This window comes from Podarcis vaucheri (genome assembly GCF_965113315.1).
Source record: "Podarcis vaucheri genome assembly, chromosome: 7".
Taxonomy (NCBI): Eukaryota; Metazoa; Chordata; class Lepidosauria; order Squamata; family Lacertidae; genus Podarcis; species Podarcis vaucheri.
Window position 1 is genome coordinate 74,582,823 of NC_138765.1, and position 25,567 is coordinate 74,608,389.

General features: G+C 45.6%; 1 protein-coding gene across 5 annotated transcripts in view; it reads left to right on the plus strand.

The window, feature by feature from the left end:
* NADK (NAD kinase) overlaps positions 1-24,819 on the plus strand; it is a 48,790-nt gene extending 23,971 nt beyond the window's left edge. For 4 of the 5 annotated variants that reach the window (XM_082230238.1, XM_082230237.1, XM_082230236.1 and 1 more), the window contains 9 exons: positions 10,822-10,951; positions 12,686-12,794; positions 13,850-13,935; positions 17,514-17,616; positions 19,140-19,294; positions 21,219-21,318; positions 21,910-22,067; positions 22,694-22,776; positions 24,284-24,819. In XM_082230238.1, the coding sequence (XP_082086364.1) occupies positions 10,822-10,951; positions 12,686-12,794; positions 13,850-13,935; positions 17,514-17,616; positions 19,140-19,294; positions 21,219-21,318; positions 21,910-22,067; positions 22,694-22,776; positions 24,284-24,434 (1,075 nt within the window). In that variant the 3' untranslated portion in view covers positions 24,435-24,819. Of the gene's footprint in view, positions 1-4,142; positions 4,702-10,821; positions 10,952-12,685; positions 12,795-13,849; positions 13,936-17,513; positions 17,617-19,139; positions 19,295-21,218; positions 21,319-21,909; positions 22,068-22,693; positions 22,777-24,283 lie in introns of those variants that run through there. The other variant, XM_082230240.1, reaches the window with a different exon arrangement.
* The last annotated feature ends 748 nt before the right edge of the window (positions 24,820-25,567 follow it).

Consider the following 25,567-nt stretch of genomic DNA (forward strand, 5'->3'; position numbering starts at 1 on the left):
ATTTATGGCAATACAGGGTGCTGTGCTGAAATGGAGTTATACCGATGTGCTTGTGTGTTTGCAGTTACCATTGAATTGCTTGGTTGCTTCGGCCATTATTATTATTATTATTAATCCATTATTGCCTGAACTTACCACGAGGTGTTCTATTTACATGAGCTTTATTGCTTTGTAAAGCATGAGTAGGTTTACCCTGTTTTGATATAGCATCTTCATAAATGGACAGCCAAGGTGCAAAGGCTTTTGAGGGCTCCCAGGTTCTGATCCAATAGAGGAGGAGACCATCTCTCAAAAGGTTGCAGGTGTTTCTTTGGGAATAGGTGTCGGCCATCAGTGGTAAACAGATGATGCTCTGCTGCAAAGCTGGTTCAGAAAGCTTTCTAGAGATGTCAGTCCAACTGTGGTCTTACCTTGCAATCTACTTTTGGGTTCTTAAATCCAGGCCATAGCCAACCAAACTGTATCAGATTAAAATTTGGGGTGTGTTAATTGTTCTGTTGTTTTACTGCATCTTAGTTATGGATACTTATATTCTAGTATTTTAATTGGATTCGTTTTATGGTGTATTATAATTACGGGTATTTATATTCTAATGCTTGTATAATCATGTGTTGTTGTTTTTAATTCATTTTTATTGAAAAATTTCAATCGGAAATAATTAACAGCGCTACTTATTTTGGCCATGTCTTCAAGTATTATGCACAATTAACGTCTGCATCGGTCTAAGCCACGCATGTCACTTTCAGTCATTGTCCAGTGAATGAAACATTGATTGCACAGAAGAGCTGATCAAAACTGTATGACAAAAGTTCTTCATACAGTTATCTAGGCCTCTTTTAAAGTTTTCCTTTGGTTTGTGGGTGTCATCAGTGGTGTAAAACATGGAGCCCATGTTCTTACTTATTACATTTCACACCCAAATTTCATCTTTTGCATGCAGTGGGAAACAAGTAAAGATTTATCGTACTTGTTTGTTTTACCACGTTCCTTTCTAAAGTGTGTGTGCGGGTTTTATAGAATGGGTGACACCTTTATGACCAGGATGTCAAGGAATCTCATAACATGTGACAGGGGAAGGGCCATGACTCAGTAGCAGAGCGTCTGCTTTGCATACAGAAGGTTCAATTCCCAGCATCTCCAGGTAGGGCTGGGGATGTCCCCTTCCAGAAACCCCAGAGAACTGCTGCCAGTCAGTGTAAAAAAGGTAAAGGTAAAGGACCCCTATGGGACGCAGGTGGCGCTGTGGGTTAAACCACAGAGCCTAGGACTTGCCGATCAGTAGGTCGGCAGTTCGAATCCCCACAACGGGGTGAGCTCCTGTTGCTCGGTCCCAGCTCCTGCCAACCTAGCAGTTCAAAAGCACGTCAAAGTGCAAGTAGATAAATAGGTACCACTCAGGTGGGAAGGTAAATGGCGTTTCTGAGCGCTGCTCTGGTTCGCCAGAAGCGGCTTAGTCATGCTGGCCACATGACCCAGAAGCTGTACGCCAGCTCCCTCAGCCAATAAAAGGATATGAGTGCCGCAACCCTATCGTCATCCACGACTGGACCTAATGGTCAGGGGTCCCTTTACCTTTTAAAGGACCCCTGGACAGTTAAGTCCAGTCAAAGGCGACTGTGGGATTGTGGCACTCATCTTGCTTCAGGCCAAGGAAGCCGGCATTTGCCCACAGACAGCTTTCCAGGTCATGTGGCCAGCATGACTAAACCGCTTCTGGCGCAATGGAACACCGTGATGGGAGCCAGAGCGCACGGAAACACTGTTTACCTTCCCCCCGCAGCGGTACCTATTTATCTACTTGCACTGGTGTGCTTTCGAACTGCTAGGTTGGCAGGAGCTGGGACAGAGCAACAGGAGCTCACACTGACATAAGGATTTATACTACCGACCTTCCGATCAGCAATCCCAAGAGGCTCAGTGGTTTACACCCCACAGTGCCACCTGTGTCCCTAATGCCAGTCAGTGTAGACAACACTGAACCAGATGGACCAATGGTTTGTATAAGGCAGCTTCCTCTATTCCTCTGTCTTAAGCAAAGGCTTGCTGCTGATCAGTGTAGACAGCAACTGAGCTAGCTGAATATAGGGCAGCTTCCAGCATGCCAGTCAGCTCATGGTTGCTTTTAAGACTAATCATGCTAGCTGGGACTGATGGGAGTTGTAGTCCAAAATATCTTGAGGGCACCAGGTTGGTGAAGCTTGTTTTAGATCAACTTGGGTTCAGTCCTGATACGGGTTTTTGAAACATTATCCCCCTGTTTGCTTTCGGCAGACCAATCTTCCCCACCCCTCACTTTGTTTAATTCTGGTCCAGAAGGATGGATGGGAGCAAACACCATGCAATTGGGTGAACTAGCTGAGTCAATGCCACCTCGAACATCACCTGCCAGGAGACACTGTTAATATTTGTCTAGCTCTAGCACAACGCTTATTGAACAGAGCACCCTGCGCTCTTAATTTTCTCTCTCTTTTGTGTCCCACCCCTCTTCCTCCTTGGTCTGTACTTTCCCAAACCAAAAGAGGCAGGGTGTGGGTGAGTCCACTTCCTCTTCCAGTTGCTTCAAGGTGTGGTTGACCGTCAGATTTTTACAGATGTTGGTCCTTTTTTTCTAAATCGAATTATCTTCTGCTTAGCACGCCCCCGGCTCAGCCACCGCCCCACTGTAATAGTCAAAGGCAAGCTGACCATTCAGGGAAGTCCCGTAGCTCAGTAGTTAGAGCATCTGCTTTGCACGCAGAAGGTCCCAAGTTCAAAACCTAGTATCTCCAGGTGGGGCTGGGAAAATCCCCCAAGTCTGAAAACCCGGAGAGCCACATTCAGTGACTATACTAAACTAGATGAAGCAATGATCTGACTGCATAAGGCAGCTTCTTATTTAAATCAACCCCTTATTCAGAAGTGTGAGGACTAGAAACTTAGTTTATCCTTAGGGAAAAGGATATCCCAGTGGTAGAGCATCCATTTACTGTAGCATGTAAGAGGCAGTGCTAGAAATTAGCCAGGGTCCAATTGCGATCACGTGAAGATCTCTGGAGACCAGGTTGACGACTTGGGAAAGCAAAATGCCACTTAGAGAAGGATGTGAAATATTTCCCCTCAAAGCTTGAATTTGTTTTATTTTGGATTGTTTTATATACTTTTTTAATGTGTTGTAAACTACTTTGAGATTTTTTCTTTAAAATGAAAAGCTGTAGAAATGAAATTAATACTAATAATAATAATTAATTGCAAAAAACAGCACCCAGACATTCCACTGTGGCGACCGTAACCTAGGTTTAATTTGCCATTTGGCGATTAAATTAGATATCTGAGATTCTAACACTGCTAGAAGGTCCCAGTTTCAATCCCCAGCATCCCCAGGTAGGGCTGGGGGGAATACCTGGAACCCCAAAGAGCTGCTGCCAGCCAGTGTAGGCAATACTGAGACAGACGTTCCAATAGCCTGACTTTGTATAAGGCAGCTTCCTGTGGCTCCTCTCTCTTGCCCACCTGCCAATTTTAGCACACAAGGGAGTGAAGGGAAGAGGTTTGCTGACTGGCAGGTGGGTGGACAAATAACCTGTCTCGTGCAGATGAGACCTAACAAATCACCTGCTCCCTGTTTATCACATCCCTGAAGAGAGTATCTTGCAAGCACACTCCTCTTCTGTTGCACCCCATGAGGATTCAGTCTGCCTCCTACGGCTTGGGAGCCAAAGGGTTAAGGGATGATTGCCACTTACTCAACTTTGGACTTACATCATGCATTTTTATCACCAGATTCTGGCAGCTGAGCAGCCGCTACTGCTGCTGCTCCTCCCTCTGGGGCGAGCAGGGATATAATGACAGCATGTGTCGAGATTAGTCCAGCCCAGAGGCTTTCCAAGAGGCACTTAGAGCTCTTTAGTTGCCCAGACAGACAGCAGATCGTAACCCCAGCAGTCTAGAATAGCCTTCAAGGTAGGGAGCCGCTTTGCCAGGCAAGAAGGGAGAAGGCAGCTGAGCTTTTAAAATTCTACCGGGAGATCTTCATCCTTCTTCAAAACTTGACTTCTTTTTTTAAATACATGTAGCTTCAAAAAAATTTTTTTATTCCCCACCCCCTGCACACACACACACACACACACACACACACACACACAATTTGAAAGCTGTGCTCTCTCTCCTGTTGCCTTTTAATAAGAGGAATTTAACAAAATCCAAGATTAAACTTGCAGTGGCTTCCCAAGTGTTGCATGAAGGCACACTAAGCCGTCTGGTGTTGATTAAACCTCTTTTGTGGGGTTTTCTTTCTCCCCCCCCCTTTTTTTTTTGGTAAGCTGTTGTTTTGCAGACTGACCTGGTGGAAAAAAATTGAACATTTAACAAATACGCTAAGTTTTTGCTGCTCCTTTTTCTAATCTGGTATTTTTCGGGATCCTTTTGTTTAAGCAACTTTTAGCCTCCTTTTTATGGGGAACTGCTTCTTTATGAAATGGCAAGGCTGGTTTGGTTTGGTTTCATTTCTTTTTGACCAAAGCAATCTGAAAACAGAGGCTATCTGAACTTGGCGGGCGTGATGTTTTTTGCAAGGTAGTAGTTCGGCTCCAAAAGATTATTTCAAGGCTTCTTTTTCTGCTGTTGAGTCTTGCTGTGGGTTTCTCTCTGACTTGTGCAAAGAAAAGCAATGAAGATATTTCAGCGTATTAACGATCGCTCCTTTGGAAGCTCTGCTTGGAAGTGGTGAGTAGACCGGGGGGAAAGAGGTTTTATCCACCTTTCATGTTATGAGCCAAACCTTCGGTTAGTTTCAATGGTGGCTTGGATTTCTTTAAGTGGGGCATGGAGCTATGTCCAGTGCTATTCAGAGTAGACCCAATGAATGGACTTGGGTCCATTCATTTCAGTTAACTTAAGTAAGGTTTCATTGGATGCAACCCATAGTCGCCGCAGAGCTGATACGTAGCTCTACAAACTGATCCAGATAGGTTGAGCAGATTGTGTTGAAATCCTTTATGCTTTTCCTGGTCCCCCAGGTATGAGGAGGGGTGGTTTTCTCATCTGAAACCCGCTTTATGGCAGCAATGCAAGTTCCTGGCACGGCAAACTGAACTCTGCCGTGGGAATCTCCCTTTCCTTAGGGCATTCTTGTTCTCACCCCGGCCAATAAAAAATCAGTCACCAAAGGACTCCTTCCTTCAGTTTCTTCCTCTTTTTTGTACACAATCGTTTTATTTTTAGATGTCTTCATGTGCATTCCCTCCACCCACCCAACCCTTCATCAGGGCTATTCTGCAGTCTGCCTGGCATTCTGCGCAAGAGTGGGGTATCCAGCAACGTGGGGAAGAAACTGTGTAGAGAATAAAAGAATAACATCAACTCATTCCACATTCTGGATTCAAGACAGAGTTGGCTGGGGTTGTGGTAGTGGTGGGAATTTGCCCCTTTTGTATCCTTAGCTCTTTCTCTGGGGAAGGGTGGGCTCACAGGTGTCCCTCCAGATGATGATGATGATGAAGAGCAGCACTGGGTAGCTCAGTTGGTTAGAGCTTAGTGCTGATTACACCAAGGTTGCAGGGTCAATCCCTGTATGGAACAGCTGAATATTCCTGCACTGCAGGGAGTTGGACTCGATGATCCTCAGGGACCCTTCTAGCTCTACATTTCTATGATTCTAAGAAGATGGTGATAACCATTTATTATCGGCTCTTCATGCTGAGGTCTCAGGGCAGATCACAACAATTAAAACACCACATCAATATCGAAACACAATATTGGACTGCAGCACCCATCATTCCTGACCGTAAGGCATACTGGCTGGGTCTGATGCGGAGGCTGGGAGTCCAATGTTATCTAGAAGCCTACGGGTTTCCCATCCCCTGAGCTCGGAGCTTAAGAGCGGCAGTCTCACAGCAAACCGTGTGTCACGGTGAGGTTAAAACAGTCTGCCTAAGGCCACCTAAGGTAAGGGTTTTTGCAGGGCGAGAGCTGGTGGCGGATAGGAATCCACCCAGTTTTTCTGCACAGAAGGCCAAGGACGTCTGGCTTCTGTGACGGTGCAGGGTTGCCTAGGTTGACTCCCGCTGTGCTCGGTCTCCGAGGTCGGAGACAGGAGTTGTTTCTGAATATCAGTTGCTGGAAACCACAAGAGGGGAGAGAAGTCTTGTGCTCGGGGGCTACTTGCAGGTTTCCAACAATGGGCATCTGGTTAGCCACTGTCAGAATAGGATGCATGGGCCATTGGCATGAGCCAGCAGGATATTCTTACGCTATGTTCCTATTATTTTTTAACAGCGTTGCTCTTCTCAGAACAAATAAGAGTTTCTTATAATTAACTATTAACCACAAATTTAGACACTTCTGCAAAATCAAAGTAGTGTAACAGTGGTTTTTGACAGGAACAATACCGGAATCGAAGCAAGTTCCTATACATTTCACCAATGTCTCTAGAAATCTACATGATTCACTGAACCACTACTTCCCGGAGGCTTTCCTCTTGCAACCGCAGGGTCAGTTGGCAGTTTTGGGTTTTGTTTTTATTTTTTAAAGGAAATGAAGCTGGAAATTAAGTAATAAAGACCATGTTCAGGGACCAATATACAACCAGTACAGGGATACGTGTATGTATAAATACAGACTTGTATGTATAAATTATGACGTTCAAGTCAGTTCTTGAGGTTCTTGGGTAAAGATGTCTGCGTATGCTGACCAGAGCTTTAAATATATGTCCTTCCACCCAAGTTTGTGATAAAATACTACTTATTATTGTTTATAAAATCTTCCCACCCTTCCTCCGAGGAGCTCCCCTGTTTTTATTTTCACAGCATCTAGTGAGGTTGGTTAAGGGGAGAGATAGTGACTGGCCCACGATCATCTAGTAGGCTTTGAGATTGGCTGGGGATTTTGAACCCATGTCTCTAGCTCGCTAATACTCAAGAGAAATGCCAACTGATTGGAGGGCACCCCAGTCAACTGTAGAGAGCCCCCCTCTCCTGACATATTCTGGATTAAGGAGGTGGCTCTCCAGCAAGACGGAAGATCAAGACTCTTTGGCTTAAACCCTACACTAATCTGGTGCTCTCTAGATGTGTTGGACTCCAACTCCCACCAGCCCCAGTTAGCATGGCCAATGGATAGGGACAATGGAAGGTGAAGTCCAAAATTTCTGGAGAGAACCATATTGGCTGCCCCTGCTCTCAACTTAATGGATTGGATAGCTTTCCCCAGTGCCTCCGTTGCAAGCTTTTGTGGTCAAGACGTTTCCCCACCACTGTATGGTCTTGGAATTCTCACCCTCTGAAAGCTGGTGGGGAGAATATTAGGGTCTTTAAGATCTAGAAATGGGATAGTGCAGGGACTCCAACTCCCATCAGCCCCAGCTGGAGTGTCCAGCGCTCAAGGATGATGGGAGCTGTAGTCTAGCAATGTCTGAAAGGCCAAAGGGCTCCGTCCTTGAACTAGGCCATCACTTGCCTTTCCTGCCCCCAGCGACTGCCGTCACAGCTCTGCCTTCTTTTAAAGCAGAGATAAGGAACCTGTCACCCCCTGGATGTTACTGGGCTCCAACCTCCATGAGCTCTGTCCATCGTGGGATGATGGAAATCATGATCGGGCAACGTCTGGAGGGTCACAGCTTTCCGCATTCTTGGGATACTGTGTGTGGAGGCAAGTTCTGCCTTCCTCCAGTCTCTTTGGAAGGTGTTGTGGATAAAATGCAATCAAAAATTGCATGATCTTCAGAACAGCAGGACTGGAGGAAGACCTTATTTGCTTGAATAAGGAAATAACATTGGAGGCGCATATTATAGTGGGGGGGGGAGAGATGTACACACCAAGTATGTATCAGAGGATTGCCATCAGGACACAACATCATTAAAGCTAAAAGTCAGGTCATTCGTTATTCAGATCTAGAAATCCCCCACGTTACTTTCTCATGCATGTACTCTTGGGTTGAGGCAACAGGCTAAAATGTTTTTAAATGTTTTAAACGGTTCTAATTTTGGTTCCTCTGTTTTGTTTTTGTCGGGTTGTTGTTGGTTAAATGTTCAATTGAGGTTGGCAGTTATTTTAATTTGGGTATAACTGTAAGCTGTTTATTATTGTTGTTGTTATTGATTTCTATTGATTTATTGGGTTGTTTGTTGCTCATATAGGATATTTTGGTGTGTTTTTTTAATGTTTGATGCTCTCTTGTGTTTTTTATATATGCTATAAGCCACCCTGAGTGGCTGGGGAAACCCAGCAAGATGGGCAGGATATGAATTAAAAGAATATTATTATGGCACTCTTGCAAATTGCATATAGTGCTGGAGTGGTGCAGGAGAAACCCAAGCAGCTGTTTAAGAGCTGTCATATCCTTCTGGCTGCCGGTGACGCACTTTGAAATCCTAAGAATTGACTCCCTTCCCACCAAGCATGACTGAGATACCTTGACAGCACCTCTGGAATTGCATGATGCACCTACCTGGGGTGGCAAGCTTTGCTGCCCTAATAAAAGCCCAGCTCATTAAAGATGGGGAAAGATGGGTGCGAGGAGGAGATTAGGGAACACAAAGTCCAGAACAGCATTGGGACATCGGTTGATCTGAAGGTAGTTCAGAGAGTTTGGCTGAGCTTAACTCCTTAAGCTTTGCTTGTTGAAGGAGCACTTACTCTGATCCAACCAAGCAGGTGAGCATTTTACCTGGGACAAGTAATGCCCCCCCTTTTCTACAGCTTGTTGCACACCAGGCAGCTCAGGTTGTGGAGTGACACGTTGGCATTTGTGCAGAGGGGGCCTGCAGTGGTGTCTGCAAGACATAAGGGTACCAAGACTAAGTGTAAGGTAAAGGTAAAGGGACCCCTGACCATTAGGTCCAGTCGTGGCCGACTCTGGGGTTGCGGTGCTCATCTCACTTTATTGGCCGAGGGTACAGGTTCCGGGTCATGTGGCCAGCATGACTAAGCCGCTTCTGGCAAACCAGAGCAGCGCACAGAAACGCCTTCCCGCCAGAGGGGTACCTATTTATTTACTTGCATTTTGATGTGCTTTCGAACTGCTAGGTTGGCAGGAGTAGGGACCGAACAACGGGAGCTCACCCCATCACAGGGATTCGAACCGCTGACCTTCTGATTGGCAAGTCCTAGGCTCTGTGGTTTAACCCACAGCGCCACCTGCGTCCCAACTAAGTGTAGTGCCTGCCAATTCCCTGTAATTATTATTGGCATTATATCTTATTAAATTTCTGTTCTGCGAGTACTCCCCAAAGAAGCAAAGCAATGCAATTGAAAACAAAAGCATCTTAAAAACACATCTGTGAAGCAAGCCTTGGGAGGCGGTGTTCTCATCTCAACCAGCACCCAGGTGTGGTGGTGAGGAGCAGCTTGAATCCTCTGCGTTGTGCAGAGGAATGTATAAACAGGCTTTTGAGCATCAGAAGTATGTTAAACCCATGGTAGTACCTAAGCAAATAATATTTTGGACCACAAGTTTTAATATTTGCATCTGAGTAACCATAGCTTAATGATTTTCGGACAGCTTTCTTTTAGTGTCTAAGAATAAGAAATGAAAGGTGGGTTGTACCTGGGGAACTTCAGCCAAAAGGGTGGGGCGAGGAGAGAAAATACACATTGCGTTCTTCAGTACTTACAGAAGAAGCTGCTCAATTGGACCATTAATCCATCTAGCTCCGTACTGCTTTCACATACTTGCACTTTCTCTGGGAGACCTACCTGGATAAACCAGGAACTGAACATAACTTCTGTATGCAAAGCAGATGCACTATTACTGACCTACAGTACTTTCCTTAAGATATAGGAAGCTTCCTTCTACCGAGTCAGACCATTTGTCCATCTAGTTTGGTATTGTCTACACCAGTGTTTCCCAAATGTGGGTCTCCAGCTTTTTTTGGACTCCAACTCCCATCATCCCTAGCTAGCAGGACCAGTAGTCAGGGATGATGGGAATTGTAGTCCCAAAGCAGCTGGAGACCAGCACACTGGTCTACCCTGACTGGCAGTGGCTCTGCAGGGCTTCAGGCAGGGAGCCTCTTAAAACCCTAGTGGGAAATTCCAGAGATTGAACCCAGGACTTTCTGCATTCAAGGAAGATGCTCTACCATTTAGCTATGGCTGTTCCCTAACATTTCAAATAATGTTTTAAAAATAATAATAATTGTCCAGTAGCACCTTAGAGACCAACTCAGTTACATGCACACAAAAGCTTATACCAAGAACAAACTTAGTTGGTCTCTAACGTGCTACTAGACAGTTTTTTTATATATTTTGGCTGTGTCAGACCAACATGGCCACCTACCTGAATTTCAAATAATACTTAAATATGCCCTAATAGTTTTGAATTGCCTGTGCCACTACAAGGTCATTGGTCCAAGCAGTTTCTTTCTCTGCTTCTGCCTCTGAATCTTGAGCATAGAATTGAGGTAAGAAGCCTTCTTCCCTTCTCAGAACGCAACTCCCCAGGCTGAAGGTGTTTAAATGCTTCCCTTAAGTCCTCTGCACATAGAGAAAGCAGCCTATCAGGAAGAAGGCTGTGCCAAACACTTCTTCAGCATCATGCTAAGGCTGCATGGGCGAGGGTCTTGTTTTCTTCTTGTAGATGATGAGGAGGAGTTGTGGCAGTGTTTTATCACATGCAACCAGGAATCGACAGGATGAATACCAGTTCCTGAGACTCACAAGGGCTCTTCTTATGGTCTTACCATCTTCCACCTGCAACCGAAGCAGCACACTCCAGGAAAAGCTTGCTGTCTCTCAGTCGTGCCAAATGCAGAGCCAAGTTGGCCCGTCGTTTTCTCGTGAGGAGTGCTAACGTGATTTGTCTCAGGAACTTCAACCTGTTTCTTTCCTGGCTTTGTGTTTTTGCAGGCACATTCAGGACCCAGCAAGCCAGCGGTTGACATGGAACAAACCTCCGAAGAGTGTCCTTGTTATAAAAAAAATCCGGGACGCCAGTCTCCTGCAGCCCTTCAAAGACCTCTGCATCTATCTCACAGAGGTAGGCTGGACTTCTCTCCCTTAGTGAGCTCAAGCCAGGATCTCCGAAGAATTTTAGTGGGGTGGGCTTTTTAAAGTAGGGTGTTCTTACGGGCTACAGAGATGTGTCTTGAAGCATGCTGACAGTGCTCAGGAAAGTTCATCCAGAGTCAGAGCTTCCACGGCCTACATCTCAGGGGTGGCTCATGTTATTGAACCCCAGCCCCCATCAGCCTTGGCTGGCTTATGCCAGTGATCAGGGGAAGCTTAAACCATTTCTAAAACCCATAACAAACCAACCTTGGCTGCAAATAAATGCCAAGAAGAGTTTGAGGTCGCCGGCATGTGCCATTTCTATCTATCCAAGAGGATTTCACCGGCATGAACTGTTTGCTTGGGTTTGGGGTTGTCAAAAGACTGCCTCACATATAGGAGCTTTTTCAGAGTTTCAAACTAAGTCCAGCTGAAAATTTGTATTGCTGTGATGTCCTTGGCAGGGATCACTTCGCTCCTTCACGAAACCGCAGTTCCTCTTGTCCCTTCAGGAGGAATCTCAGAGTGGTTAAACTGGTTTTGCCTTTGTGCTCTTGCCCATTCATGTCTTTCATCTGCTTTCAATGTTGTGAGAGAGCCTGGCAACCCTGATCTCCTCTCTCTCGTACTCAAATGGTCACTCTGTTGATGTGATTCCTCCTTACCTTTTGAAAGTTACTGCACCTATTTTATTACTCGCAGATAAAAAAAGTATAAGTCAGCTCTCTGCGTTAAAAGGGAACAGCCATAGTTCAGTGGTAGAGCAGCACATGGTTTTGCTTGTTGCACAAGGTCCCATGTGCAGTCTAGGAAGGGTTGGGGTAAACTCTGTGTGAAGCCTGGGAGAGTCACTGCCAGTTACTCTATTTTATTACTACATTTCCATCTGGCCTTTCTGCCTAGGAACTCAAACTGGCCTACACACTTATATATGAAAAATATTTGAAACATGATTAACAGCAGCTACAAAGAAATGAGAACACACGTAACTCCTCCATGTCTGGATAGGCTTGCCTAAACAAAAATGTTTTAAGCAGGCTCTGAAAAGAATACAATGAAGGTGTCTGCCTGGTGTCAATAGGCAAGGAGTTCCTAAGTGTAGGTAGAGTAGTTTTTATCTGAGATTATAAGGTGCTTTGTAGGTGTCAGGGGCTGGTCTGGATTGGAAGACTGGGGAATGCAATCGCAGGGAGAGCAGCTCCTAACAGAAGAGGAGGGGGAATATTCGCCCCCCCCCCTTCCAGCGTTTCTAGAAGCAGAGAGACAGGCAGACACAGCTATGAGATAGTAGCTAAGCAACCAGAAGGGAGGGAGCGGCTGGGCGATACATCAATTGAGAGTGGAGGGGGACCCCTCCCTCTCCCCAAACTTGGAGGTCCAAGCATGTCAGAGAACAAAGGAGACGCAGAGGAAGAGGGACTTCTCTTTGGAGTAGGCAACTGATATCCTTGCGGAGGGTTGCCTGTTTGTGCTTGTAACATAATGCTGAAATAAAAGGACTATAAATCTACCAAATGCTCATTAATTCTTATCAGTGAGCCCGCAGAAGGGAGAGGGGAACTCCCGTACTTGACAGTAGGAGAATTTCCTCAAAAAGTGGGGTATGTTTTTTTAAAATAAATACATATTAATGCCACTTGTTTCAAGAGGTCATGCTTCTATTTTTCACTCAGTGTTAAGATAGTTTTAATTACATTGGTATCTTTTCCTCCCCACCCTTCAGGTGAACAACATGATTGTCTACGTAGAAAAGAAAGTGTTGGAAGACCCAGCCATCATGAACGATGATAGTTTTGGACCAGTGAAGAAGAAATTTTGCACTTTCAGTGAAGGTAAATATATATATAGTGAGAGAGGTTGCGTTTTGCATGTAACGGGAGCTAGAGATGCAGCAGAAATTTGGTTTGGTTTGCATTTTAATATACAAACTACCTAGTGTACAATTCCTGGAAAAATCTATGAACCGAAACACAGCTAACTGTGTCAAAATCCACTCTTCTCCGAATTTTGTGATCAGTTCTCCAGTCAAATGATGTAGAACAAGCATGCCTGTATCAGGCAAAGGTGTGCATAAACTGTATATATTAGTGAAAAGTGGTTTGGTTTTTTTGCTTAATAAACCACACTGCACACAGACCACATGCCAGAGCATGCACAGCTTAGCCTCTCCCATTTTGCCCCTTTCCTTGAGTAAGCTTTCTTGGGTTGCTAGCATAGCGCTGCCTCCAAGCCCAGGGGTCATGGTTTGTTTCCTCCTAACAAGGCACAGTCAGTGCATCAGCAACAAGCCATGGTTTAAGCTCCACTGGCGATCGTGGTTTGTTAGGGCAGAACAACCCAGAATCCTGCATTTGGCTGCAATGCTAAGCCATTGCCTTCTTTGATTCTTTACCTGCTTGTGCAGGTAGAGCGAAGCAAGAGCACAGGAGCACAGAAAGCTTCATTATACCAAGTCCAGCCATTGGTCCATCTAGCTCAGTGTTGTCAACACTGGCTGGCAGCAGCTCTCCAGGATTTCAAACAGAATACATTCCCAGCCCAGCCTGGAGTTACCATAGTTTGAACCTGGGACCTTCTGCATGCAAAGCTATGCCTCTGAGCTATCACCCTTCCATGACCTATAGCAATTGAGCTGGGTTCACAGTATGGTTTATGAAGCTTGTAACTTTGACTTACTGCAACATGCAAATTCAGGCACCGTGTCTGTTTCCTTAAAGAAGGAAGGCAAGAGCAGTCAGATAAGAGCCAGAATGTGCAGGTAAATGGGCTAAAGGAGGCTCAAGCGAAAAGCCACAATCTGTTTATACCGCTGTATTTCTGCCCTTTTAAACAGATAGGACTGGAATTTTTAAAAATTCTGTGTTTTCAAACTCCTTTTCTTTCTTAGACTATGATGATATTTCCAATCAGATAGACTTTATAATCTGCCTGGGAGGAGACGGGACCTTGCTTTATGCCTCTTCACTCTTCCCGGTGAGTTTATCTTCACTATCCTTCCCTTGCCTGCAACCTCTCGCTTATGAAGTCCACATGGGATGCTTCGTGATGGTTGCATGTTCTTCCACAGGCCCTTAACACTAACGTTTGGCTCTTCCCCACTCAGTATTCACTTATGTGCCTCCCTTTCTGCCCTGCCCATTTATAAGGGCTTGGTGTGGCTGTAGTTAAATATAAGTTGCTGCTTTTAAGCATGTATTATTATTATTATTATTATTATTATTAAAAAGAGGGTGGGAGGACTAGAGCTGGGCCATATCTGGTTGTCAACATCGCGATATATCACCAGCTGAACATCACGATATATTGATTATCACAATGTCTGAAATAAGGATGGAACTATGTAGAGGTGAACAGTAGGGCTGGGCAATATCTGGCTTTCAGCATTGTGATATATCCCCAGCTAAACACTGTGATATACCAGTACATCATGATGTCTGAAATAAGGATGGAGCTATGTAGGTGCATTGGCTGGCTTCACGGTTTTTCTTTCATTGTGTTTTTTTGCATAGCACACGCACACACATAGCATGATTTGCGATACGTGGTCAGGCCAAAAATTATGAAACTGCTATCACGATATGGACTTCAAACTGGTTTTTGGATGATATATTGACATATCGCCCAGCCCTAGGGAGAGCCCTGTGCAGAATTTAATACACGCAGGCTTGTTGACAGCCTGTTGTTGAGTATAGACTGCCCAAGATCCCCCCCCCACCTTTGTTTCCCTCCTTTCCCCCAGAACTCAGACTCACAAATATTAAAACCAGCACAGATAAAACACAGATAGCTAAGAGCGTATAAAAGATAATAATTTTAAAGTGATTAAACTCGGAATAGAATTAAAACGAGGTGAAAATAAATCTATTAAAATGCAGATTGTTTTTTAAACAGCACGGCACTATTAAAACCCCTTTCTTTAAAAGCTGCCACTTCCCCAAAGCCTCCTGGAATAAAACAGCCTCCACCTGTCAGTGGAAGGACAAAGAGGGAGCCACTGTGGCCTGTCTAGGGAATTCCAGAGTCTGGGGCAGCCATGGGGCAGCTCCTGCGTCCCACCCAAAAGTGCCTGCGAGGGTGGCAGGACTGAGAAAAAGGCTGCCACAGCTATACAGTGAAGCTCCACCAACTTTGGTTTCCCTTTTAGTCCTAAGGGTCACCCAACCTTTGTAGGTCCATTTGGATTTTTGAGTGGGAGCTGTGCCCTCGCCTATCACTTCCCTTCCCACCCCACCAAGGGAGAGGCAGAAAGAGAGAGATAAAAGGCAGAGTTTGCTTCTCCAAGGCATCTGTGCAAAACTCAGATCCGGTAGAATTAATCTAAGCCTCGATGAAGCCCAAAGAGCTGGAAGAGGAGACCAGAAAGTGCCACTTTCCAAGCTTCCTTCTTCAGTAATATGTACTTTCCGAGGGAGAAGAAGGTCATGCCTTTGCTACCACATGACCAAGAGGGTAGAAAGGGGAAATCACCAAAGGAAAGTTTGAAAGATTATTGGAGGTTAGATACTCAGGAACAGATTTTAGATGAAGATTGGGAAAGAATCTTTCGACAAGCACCCTTTGTTGCAACCTCTAGGGTAATCCAGGAACAGGCTTTGAAGCTGGTACAAAAATGGTATTATACACCAGTAAGGTTATATCTGAAGCTCAGCATCAAAAAAACAAAGATCATGGCCACTGGGCCCATCACCTTCTGGCAAATAGAAGGGGAAGAAATGGAGGCAGTGAGAGATTTTACTTTCTTGGGCTCCATGATTACTGCAGATGGTGACAGCAGTCACAAAATTAAAAGACGCCTGCTCCTTGAGAGAAAGGCGATGGCAAACCTGGACAGCGTCTTAAAAAGCAGAGACATCACCTTGCCAACAAAGGTCCATATAGTTAAAGCCATGGTCTTCCCAGTAGTGATTTATGGAAGTGATAGCTGGACCATAAAGAAGGCTGATCGCCGAAGAATTGATGCTTTTGAATTATGGTGCTGGAGGAGATTCTTGAGAGTCCCGTGGACTGCAAGAAGATCAAACCTATCCATTCTGAAGGAAATCAGTCCTGAGTCCTCACTGGAAGGACAGATCGTGAAGCTGAGGCTCCAATACTTTGGCCACCTCATGAGAAGACAAGACTCCCTGGAAAATACCCTGATGTTGGGAAAGATAGAGGGTACAAGAAAAAGGGGACGACAGAGGACGAGATGGTTGGACAGTGTTCTCGAAGCTACAAACATGAGTCTGACCAAACTGCGGGAGGCAGTGGAAGACAGGAGTGCCTGGCGTGCTCTGGTCCATGGGGTCACGAAGAGTCGGACACGACTAAACGACTAAACAACAACAAGGTTATAAAGGTAAAGGTAAAGGTACCCCTGCCCGAACGGGCCAGTCTTGACAGACTCTGGGGTTTGTGCGCCCATCTCACATCTATTGGCCGGGGGCCAGCGCTGTCCGGAGACACTTCCGGGTCACGTGGCCAGCGTGACAAGCTGCATCTGGCGAGCCAGCGCAGCACACGGAACGCTGTTTACCTTCCCGCTAGAAAGCGGTCCCTATTTATCTACTTGCACCCGGGGGTGCTTTCGAACTGCTAGGTTGGCAGGCGCTGGGACCGAGCAGCGGGAGCGCACCCCGCCGCGGGGATTCGAACCGCCGACCTTTCGATCGGCAAGTCCTAGGCGCTGAGGCTTTAACCCACAGCGCCACCCGCGTCCCAACAAGGTTATATCATATTACAAAATCTGGAAGTAAGAATTGCTGGAGGAAATGTGGAGTGATGGGAACGTACAGTCATATGTGGTGGGATTGTCCGTTAGTTAATGAATTTTGGAAACAGATTGGTATAGAAATATCGGGAATTGTGGTAAGGAACGTGGAAATAACTGAATTAATGGTTCTTATTACCCTGAGTAGTATCGAGTTAAAAACAAAAGGGGAATGCAAATGGGTAAAATTGATGGTAATTGCAGCCAGACAGGTTATAGCGAGTAATTGGCAAAATGCAGAAGAGCAAGGGTGAACCGATGGAGGAAAAAACTGAATAATATTATAAACTTGGAATACCTAACTGTGAAGATACATAGAATGAAAGGGTTTAAGGTCAGTGAGAAAGAGGAGGATTGGTTTGAGAAGATATTGAATTATTTGAGTAGGTTTGAACAATTTAGGGCAATTAAAATGTTAAAAGTTTAATAAACCTGGTGGAAGGAGGAGTGTTAAGGTATATAGAAGTGTACATATAGTTAATTTGAATATGTTATTACTGAATATTATTGAATATGTATATTATTGAATATGTATATTATTGAATATGTATATTATTGAATATGTACATAATTGAATATTGTATACCCAATGTATCAGCCGTCTGGGGGTGGTTTCACTGTTTGTGTTTTGGTGGTTGGTAAAAATAAAATATATATTTTGGGCATCCACATTTTTGGCACGGAACTGTTAAAAGCGGAATGTGTTGAAACTGTTAAAAGCTTTGGCTCCTGAACACCAAGACCAAGGGCAGTTTGTGCCGCTTCTGAATGCTCTTCTCTTTCCCCCCCTTTTTCCCTCCAGGGCAGCGTACCTCCCGTGATGGCTTTCCATCTGGGTTCCCTGGGATTCCTTACCCCGTTCAATTTCGAGAACTTTCAGTCCCAAGTGACTCAGGTTATTGAAGGTAAGGGTTTGTGCTGAGCTGGTCACTTGCGCTGCTTATGCAGAAGTAATGCTGACAGCATTTTTATTAAAAAAACCCACAAATCTATAGTTTAGAAACCTCTGCTGCTTTGTGGGATATCTTCGGGAGAAGAAAAGGCTCAGAAGTAAACACTATACAGATCAGCAGTTGAGTCCTAAGGCGGTTGGATGGTGCCCTGTAGGTCTCCTTCTGGCAACTCCTGCAGCCCAGCTGGTGCCGAACGTATTGCTCTGCTTTCCTTTGGACCACATCAGTGAGGCTGAGAGAGGGTTATTGTCATCTGCGCAGCCCAGGACCTCTATACACACTGCCTAGGCTTGCGCCCCCAGGGAGGTCACTTCAGTGCAGCAGTTTCTTCACCCCTAGAGGTGCACTGCATTGTCTTTTGAGCAGACGGGTGCCAACAAAGTTTATTAGGGTTGTTGCAATCAATCAGTACCTCCCTGATGAGATTGGGTACACTTGACAGCGCCAGGCTAGTGCTCCCAAATGCAGCCAATCCCTGCTGCAAACTCTTAAGACTAGGGATGTGGGAGGGAGTTAGCAGCTTTGCATGCAGAAGATCCCAGGTTTGATCCCTGGCATCTCCAGGTATGGCTAAGAAAGACCCTCACCTGAAATTCCAGAGTGTGGCGCTGTGGGTTAAACCACAGAGCCTAGGACTTGCCGATCAGAAGGTCGGCGGTTCGAATCCCCGCGACGGGGTGAGCTCCCATTGCTCGGTCCTAGCTCCTGCCAACCTAGCAGTTCGAAAGCACGTCAAAGTGCAAGTAGATAAATAGGTACCGCTCTGGCGGGAAGGTAAACGGCGTTTCCGTGCGCTGCTCTGGTTCGCCAGAAGCGGCTTAGTCAAGCTGGCCACATGACCCGGAAGCTGTACGCCGGCTCCCTCGGCCAATAAAGCGAGATGAGCGTCGCAACCCCAGAGTTGGTCACGACTGGACCTCATGGTCAGGGGTCTCTTTACCTTTATTTCTGGTATTAGTATAGACAAGAGGTGAGGAGCCTTTTTTCAGCCTGAGAGCTGCATTCTCTTCTGGGGAGGCCTGATGACATTGGTGGGCGGAGCCAGAAGCAAAAGTGGGTGGAGCAACGAATGCAAAATACCTTTGCATGATAGGCTTGTTTTGACATACCATCTCGCTCCCCTCTAGCCTCCTTTCCTGGCCTGGGGAGAGTCCCAAGGGCCAGATAGAGAGGCATGGAGGGCCATATTTGGCTCCTGAGCCTGAGGTTCCCCACCCCTGGTGTAGACAATACTGAGCTTGATGTCAGGGCTTCAACCTGGGGCCATCTGCAGCTTTCCCCTGGATTTTCTGGGCTTCACAGCCCTTTGGCCTTTATATGTTTATTGTAGCAAATATATTTTTATTATACAGATAAGTGTCTGGGGCTGGTAGGGACAATGATTACTGTATCTCCTAAACTGATCCCGTGTTGGTAGGTCTTTTTATGTCCTTTTACTTAGAAAGGTGTGGTTTTTCACCCTCCACGCACCACAGGCAATGCAGCGCTTGTTCTCCGGAGCAGGCTCAGAGTGAAAGTGCTCAAGGAGCACAAGGAGAAGAAGGCAATGATTCAAAACGGGATCGAAGAGAATGGGCTGATTTCTCCGAGCCTAGAGAAGGAACTGTTCAAGCAAGCCACTCAATATCAGGTGCGTGCATTCGGTGGGCGAGGTTTGCTTTTCTTCCAGGAGCAGCAGCAGCAACAACAACAATGAAGTTAATCTTAGTGAGTTACTGAATTTATATCCCGCCCCTTCCTCCCGAAGGAGCCCAGGGAGTCAAACAGATCCACTGTTTAAAAAAAACAAAGCAATAGCATTCTAAAACAGTTAAGCGTTATAAGGGCAATGATGGTGAAAAATATTCCAAAAACAGTTACAGTCAGAAGCATTCTTCCATCCGGTGTTCTGGATCCGGGAATGGTATGCTTCAGCCACCCAATGCCTCACTGGAGAGGGAAGTTTTCCTCCTGAAAGTGAATAATGATGGAGACAGGCACAGCTCACTGCGGAGCTCATTCCACAACCAGGAGCCACCACCAAAAAGGCCCTGCGACGGGTCACTGCCAACCAGGAAGCCCCTAATGGGACCACCAAGTCCTCACCACAATGATGGTGGTGGCAATATAATATTGATGATGATATTTATAATGGCTATTTAATAAAATATTTAATATATTAAACTTATGATTCCCTTCCCGTGAAGCATCTTGAAGTGTCTGTGTAGATATAGAAAACCAGCATAACATAGTGGTTAGAGTGTTGGACTGTGAACTGGGAGATGAGAGTTCAAATCCCCGCTCAGCCATGAAGCTAACTGGGTGTGACCTCAGGGCCAGTTCACTGGGTCTCAGCATCTAACCTACTTCAGAGGGTTGTAGTAAGGATAAAATGGGGAGAAGGGCAACTTGAGCTCTTTGAAGGAAAAGTGGGATATAAATGTAAAAATAAATAAATGGGTCCGGGGCTTCTGGCCCTCAGGCTCACCAGACTTCCCAATTTGTCCCACAAGGCCACTTTGGGCAAGCCGTCAGGTGTGTGGCAGGTAAGGGCAGAGCTTCAAATGAATAATCAGGAGCTTAAAGTGAGCTGTTGATGGTTCTTTCCTTGAAAGAAGGTGTGTTTCTATCTTCCATCAGCTGATGGGCTGTGAGAGCACCTTTTGGGGGGAGGGTTTCCATTGAAACCATTGTTAAAGTGAAGGGGAGGAGTTCCATTTTAGCAGTGGTTTCCATGGGAACCGCTTCTCTTCTAGCATTGCTCTTTGAACATTGGGAAACTGGAAATGTATAGAGCAGTGTGGGGCTGTTTGAAAGCCCTTTTGCAAACATTCCCACACTGATCTTAGAACCATCAGTTTTCAGAGCGTTAAAGAGCAGTATAGGGCTGGTTGCTATTATTTATTTTTATATATTTTGTTATTTTTTTAAAAAAACCAAGCACTTTTGAAAGTGAAATGGGGGGGGGGGATAGTCCACCAGACTTTTTGGATTACAACTCCAAATGTCGCTGGCTGGCCCATTAAAAACATTTAAGGCTTTCTTTCTGCATGCTAAAAATCGGTCATAAAATCATAAAGCCAGAGTCTTTTTTCTTAAAAAAAGATTTTTATTGATACAGCAAGAAGAAAGAAAAAAACACAAATACCATATTACACACAGGAATAACCGGTCTTTAGTGTTAAGACCAATATATGTTTTATTGTTTGCTAAAAAAAATTATGTGTCTATGGTTAAAGCCAGAGTCTTATAAACCCTGTAGAAACACAACAGATTTTACTACTTCCACACAAACACAATACAGTAGATCTTAAAACAGAATGACTCTGGTTCAGAGTTCTAGTCAGCGCCATCAAATATTTAACCTCTTTCGAAACAAACAAACAAAAATGGTGTATCTGAAGAAGTGTGCATGCACACAAAAGCTCATACCAATAACAGACTTAGTTGGTCTCTAAGGTGCTACTGGAAGGAATCCCCCCCCCCCAACTACGGCAGACCAACACGGCTACCTACCTGTAACTTAACCTCTTTCGTAACTGTTCCGTTCCATCATCTGCATTTCCTGTCGGCAGGTCCTGAATGAAGTTGTGGTGGATCGGGGCCCTTCCTCATATCTTTCCAACGTGGACGTCTTTCTAGATGGGCACCTTATCACCACAGTCCAAGGAGATGGTAAGCACGTTTTCTGTTTGCCAGAAAGCAGAGCGGCCCCCCTGCCCCCTGCCTCCTTTGGGGGCTGGGGAGCATTTTCTTTGCATGCCTGGCATCTCGAGGTGGGACTGAAACCCCTCAGGAGCTGCTGCCAGTCAGTGTTGACAGTCCTGAGCTAGATGGAGTCCGTCTCGGGATAAGGGAACTTCCTATGCTAAGGCCCTTCCTGTACCCCTTAAGAGCATTCATAGCTGAGCTCTGTTTAGGTCCTTAAATGGTTTGCCCCCAAGCTGTTTACTGCACCGGCTGCACCCTTATGATTATCCTGCCTGCACTTTTAAGATATGCCTGCCCCTTGGTAGGTAAGGTGGGGTGCCAAGGTGGGGTGCCAAGGTCCCCTTGCAGGCACGACGTCCATTAGCTGGGTGGTTGAACTGCCTCTGCCCCACTCCCCAGCTCTCTTAATAGACTGTTGTTTTTAACTGCTTTGAATGGGTGAGTGTCCCAACAATATTGGTTGCACAGGCCTGTTGAAAGGGATGTTCCCAGTCCTAAGCCTATAAAGAACAGGCGAGGCTATAATTGCGACTTGCGCTTGCTCTTTCCGCACAGGTGTCATCGTCTCCACACCCACAGGCAGCACGGCGTACGCAGCTGCTGCAGGCGCTTCAATGATCCACCCGAATGTCCCTGCCATCATGATCACCCCAATCTGCCCACACTCGCTCTCTTTCCGGCCCATCGTCGTTCCTGCTGGGGTGGAACTCAAGGTGAGTCCTTAATCAGTTTCCTTTCCCTCTCCAAGTTCGGCTAGTCGCTGCGAGATCTCTGCCCCTCAGAATTGTCGCCTGAGCTTGCCCTTTTTTTTTTTCCTTCTCCCTCCCAGTCATTTGTTCCTTTTGTGTCGTGTCTTAGACTGAAAAGCGGGAGGGATAAAAATGCCTAACGATTAATGAATTAGAAAGCTTTCCCGCCCACCAAACAAACAAGCTTTAAGCTGCCTGTTATGTAACCAAACAAAACATCGGTATAAAATCCAGCTCTCTCTCACACCCGCCTTCCCTCCTGGCAGCCAGAGAGGTTATTGATTTCTTAAGCAATGTGCCAAAACATGTTTAAACCCTACTGAAAGGTCAGATTCTGCTGAAGCGGTTTGCTGCTTTGTTTGAAAGGCGGCATGGAAAAAACAGGTTGCCTAACCCTGGGCTCGGTCTTCTGCCTCCGCTGTTGGAGGTGCCAGTTGCTGGCAGTTGCTGTTCCACCCAGATTGTGCTGGCCGGCTTCTCATGGGCAATCTGGCTGGCCCCTGTGAGAACAGGCCTATTGGCCTGATGCAGCAGACAGCAAGCTAAAAAAATTAGATCTCAGAAGTCAATGTGCTTTCCCTTCTCCTCAGATCATGCTGTCTCCCGAAGCCAGGAATACAGCGTGGGTTTCCTTCGATGGGCGGAAGAGGCAGGAGATCTGCCACGGGGACAGGTGAGGATGCCCTTCTGAGTTCTCTGTGCCACTTGGTGTTCTCTGCTGAGGAAGAGCAGGAACGCCTGACTTGAGTCACGTCCACACCAGGCATTTAAAGCACTCTTATACCACTTTAAACGGCGTTCCGTGTGCTGCGCTGGCTCGCCAGATGCAGCTTTGTCACGCTGGCCACGTGACCCGGAAGTGTCTCCGGACAGCGCTGGCCCCCGGCCTATAGATGTGAGATGGGCGCACAAACCCCAGAGTCTGTCAAGACTGGCCCATTCGGGCAGGGGTACCTTTACCTTTACCTTTACCTATACCACTTTAGCAGTCGTGGAGAATCCTTGGAACTGGAGTTTGCTATGGTGCTGGGAACTGTAGCTCTGTGAAATCTTCACCCTTAATAAACTAAAGTTCTCAGGATTCTTTGGCGTAGGGGGGAAGCCCTGACTGTTAAAGTGCTGTGAGAATGCCTTAAACAGTGTGGATGTGACTTCAGCAAACATTCTCATTCTCATTCTTCATTTCATTTCTATAGTACTTCATATTTTTTAAGGGGGGGGGGAATCTCAGAGCAGCTTACAACTCATTCAAGCATCCAATAGAGTAGTCCACTATGGAACATTACTGAAGAAAGTCAAATAGAAAGTATACATTCAAAGCAACATCATTACCGGGAAACTAAGACAATATTTTAGATTCCTGTTAATGATGTTTCTTTGAATATATACTTTATATTTCTCAAAGAAAACTTTACAAAAGGAGCTCAGCTACAAAATGCACATTTTAACACCCCAAAGTTAACAACAACAAGCCTTAAACATTTCAAAAGAAAACATTCTTAAAGAAAGACAACATCTGCTTTATCTAGAAAAGCTAGTACCCAACAGCCAATCCTGCTTTATTGCAGAGGTGGGGGAAAACTGTGGTCCCTCCCGATGTTGGACTCCCAACAATCCCAGCCAGCGTAGCCAGTGGTCAGGGATGATGGGATCTGTAGTTGAGCAATGTCTGGGGTAGGCACAACTTCCACCTGCTTTAGTGCAGTCAAATTGCCTTGAGAGCAGGCTTTCTTCTTAATACAGTGGTACCTCTGGTTGCGGTCAAAATCCATTCTGGAGCTCTGGTAAGATCACCAGGTTTCCACAACCGGAGGGACTGCTTCTGCACATGCGCGCATGGCAAAACACTTCCGGGTTTGCCACTTTCGCAACCCGAAGTTTACGTTACCCAAGGGTAACATAAGACAAGGTGCTACTGTACCTGCAAAGGCCGCGGGTGCCTGGCAGAATTATAAAGGCATTCCCTGACTAGGATGACTCTGACTTGTGTCCACTCACTTCAGTGGGTCTACTTTGAGCAGGGCTAGTGTTGGAATCAACCCTGTGCGGCTTTAGGGTTGGTTTCCGTCATTCAGCCCCATTGAGGAAGCGATTCCCAAGTGGAAGAAATAAGCTTTTATCCTCCGTTGAACCTGTCCTGAACTGAAGGCCAATCCTAATAACAATTCTGTCTCTTACAGCATCAGCATTACTACCTCCTGTTACCCCCTCCCTTCAATCTGTTTCCAAGACCCCGTAAGTGACTGGTTCGATAGCCTGGCCGAATGTTTGCACTGGAACGTCCGGAAAAAGCAGAACAACTTTGCTATAGACGAAGAAGAGGAGTTTTGAGTGTTGGCTCTAGCAGAGGATCATGGGAGGCCGAATCCCTTCTGTACAAAAACATGTTTTTAAGCCTGTAGCTCTGGGGAGTAGACCAATAAAATATAATATTATATAAATATATATAATAACTTTTTTAAATACAGCGATGTACCTCATATCAGTCTGTTCTGCTGATGACCAGATATCATGTCGTTGTTTTTCTGTCTGTCGGGAGAGCTTGAGGTGAGAGAGAAACGAGCGGAGATACTTTTTGTCGGGGCACATTAGAAATGTCCGATGTTTGTTCGTCAATGTGCAATGTGTTTTCCGCACAACGTGTTTCCTAGAAAGAAGGTTTTTTTGGTTTTGTTTTTTCAAAAGCCTTATTAAAAACGAATGATGTTTCCTTGGACTTTTGTTCCCGGTTATCGGCAAATCCCCAGATTCTCTTTATTGGCCACTGTGTGGGTCGGGCAAATGTTGGTTAATGGGGCGCTAAAACGTTTTCTCTTACGTTTTTCAAATCTTCAGTTCTGTGCACTTATTTCTGGCAAAGTGAAGAGGATCAGTCCGTACTTGATTGCTACTCTCCCCCCCCCCCGCCCCCCACTTTTTTCTTTTCTTTTCTGGCTCACAAGAAATGTGGTTTCATGGCTGCTTAGAGCAGGGATTCCTACCCCCACCCCAGGATATTTTCCCACCATCTTTGTTTAAATGTGTTTGTAGGAACTTTATTACACCTCCCTGATGGTGATAAAAAATAAGTAGGTCTTGTTGGGGGAGGGGGTTGGAAGGAGGGAGACAGGTTTTGAATTGCAGAAATTTGTCAAGATGAGTGTTCATAGATCAACTCTAGATGTGATCAGCAACATTAAGACAAAGGCGGCCTCTGTATGAAAGACGAAGTTGGGAATTGGTTGGACTGGGACATGCAGGCAGTTGTCACCTGTTGGGTGAGTAACAGGGAATGTCAGACGCCACCTTAAACCATTGCTGGGGAAATCACAAGGCCTGTGTGCCAAAAGCACTTGTGTACTTATGTGTACATACCTTTTGGTTTCAGCTGGGCTTGCACAGGAGATGTTACCTCTGAGCTGTGCAAAATCTGAAGGTTAAAACTTCACTGTCAAATGGGAAATGTATTGGGATTCCTTAAAAAG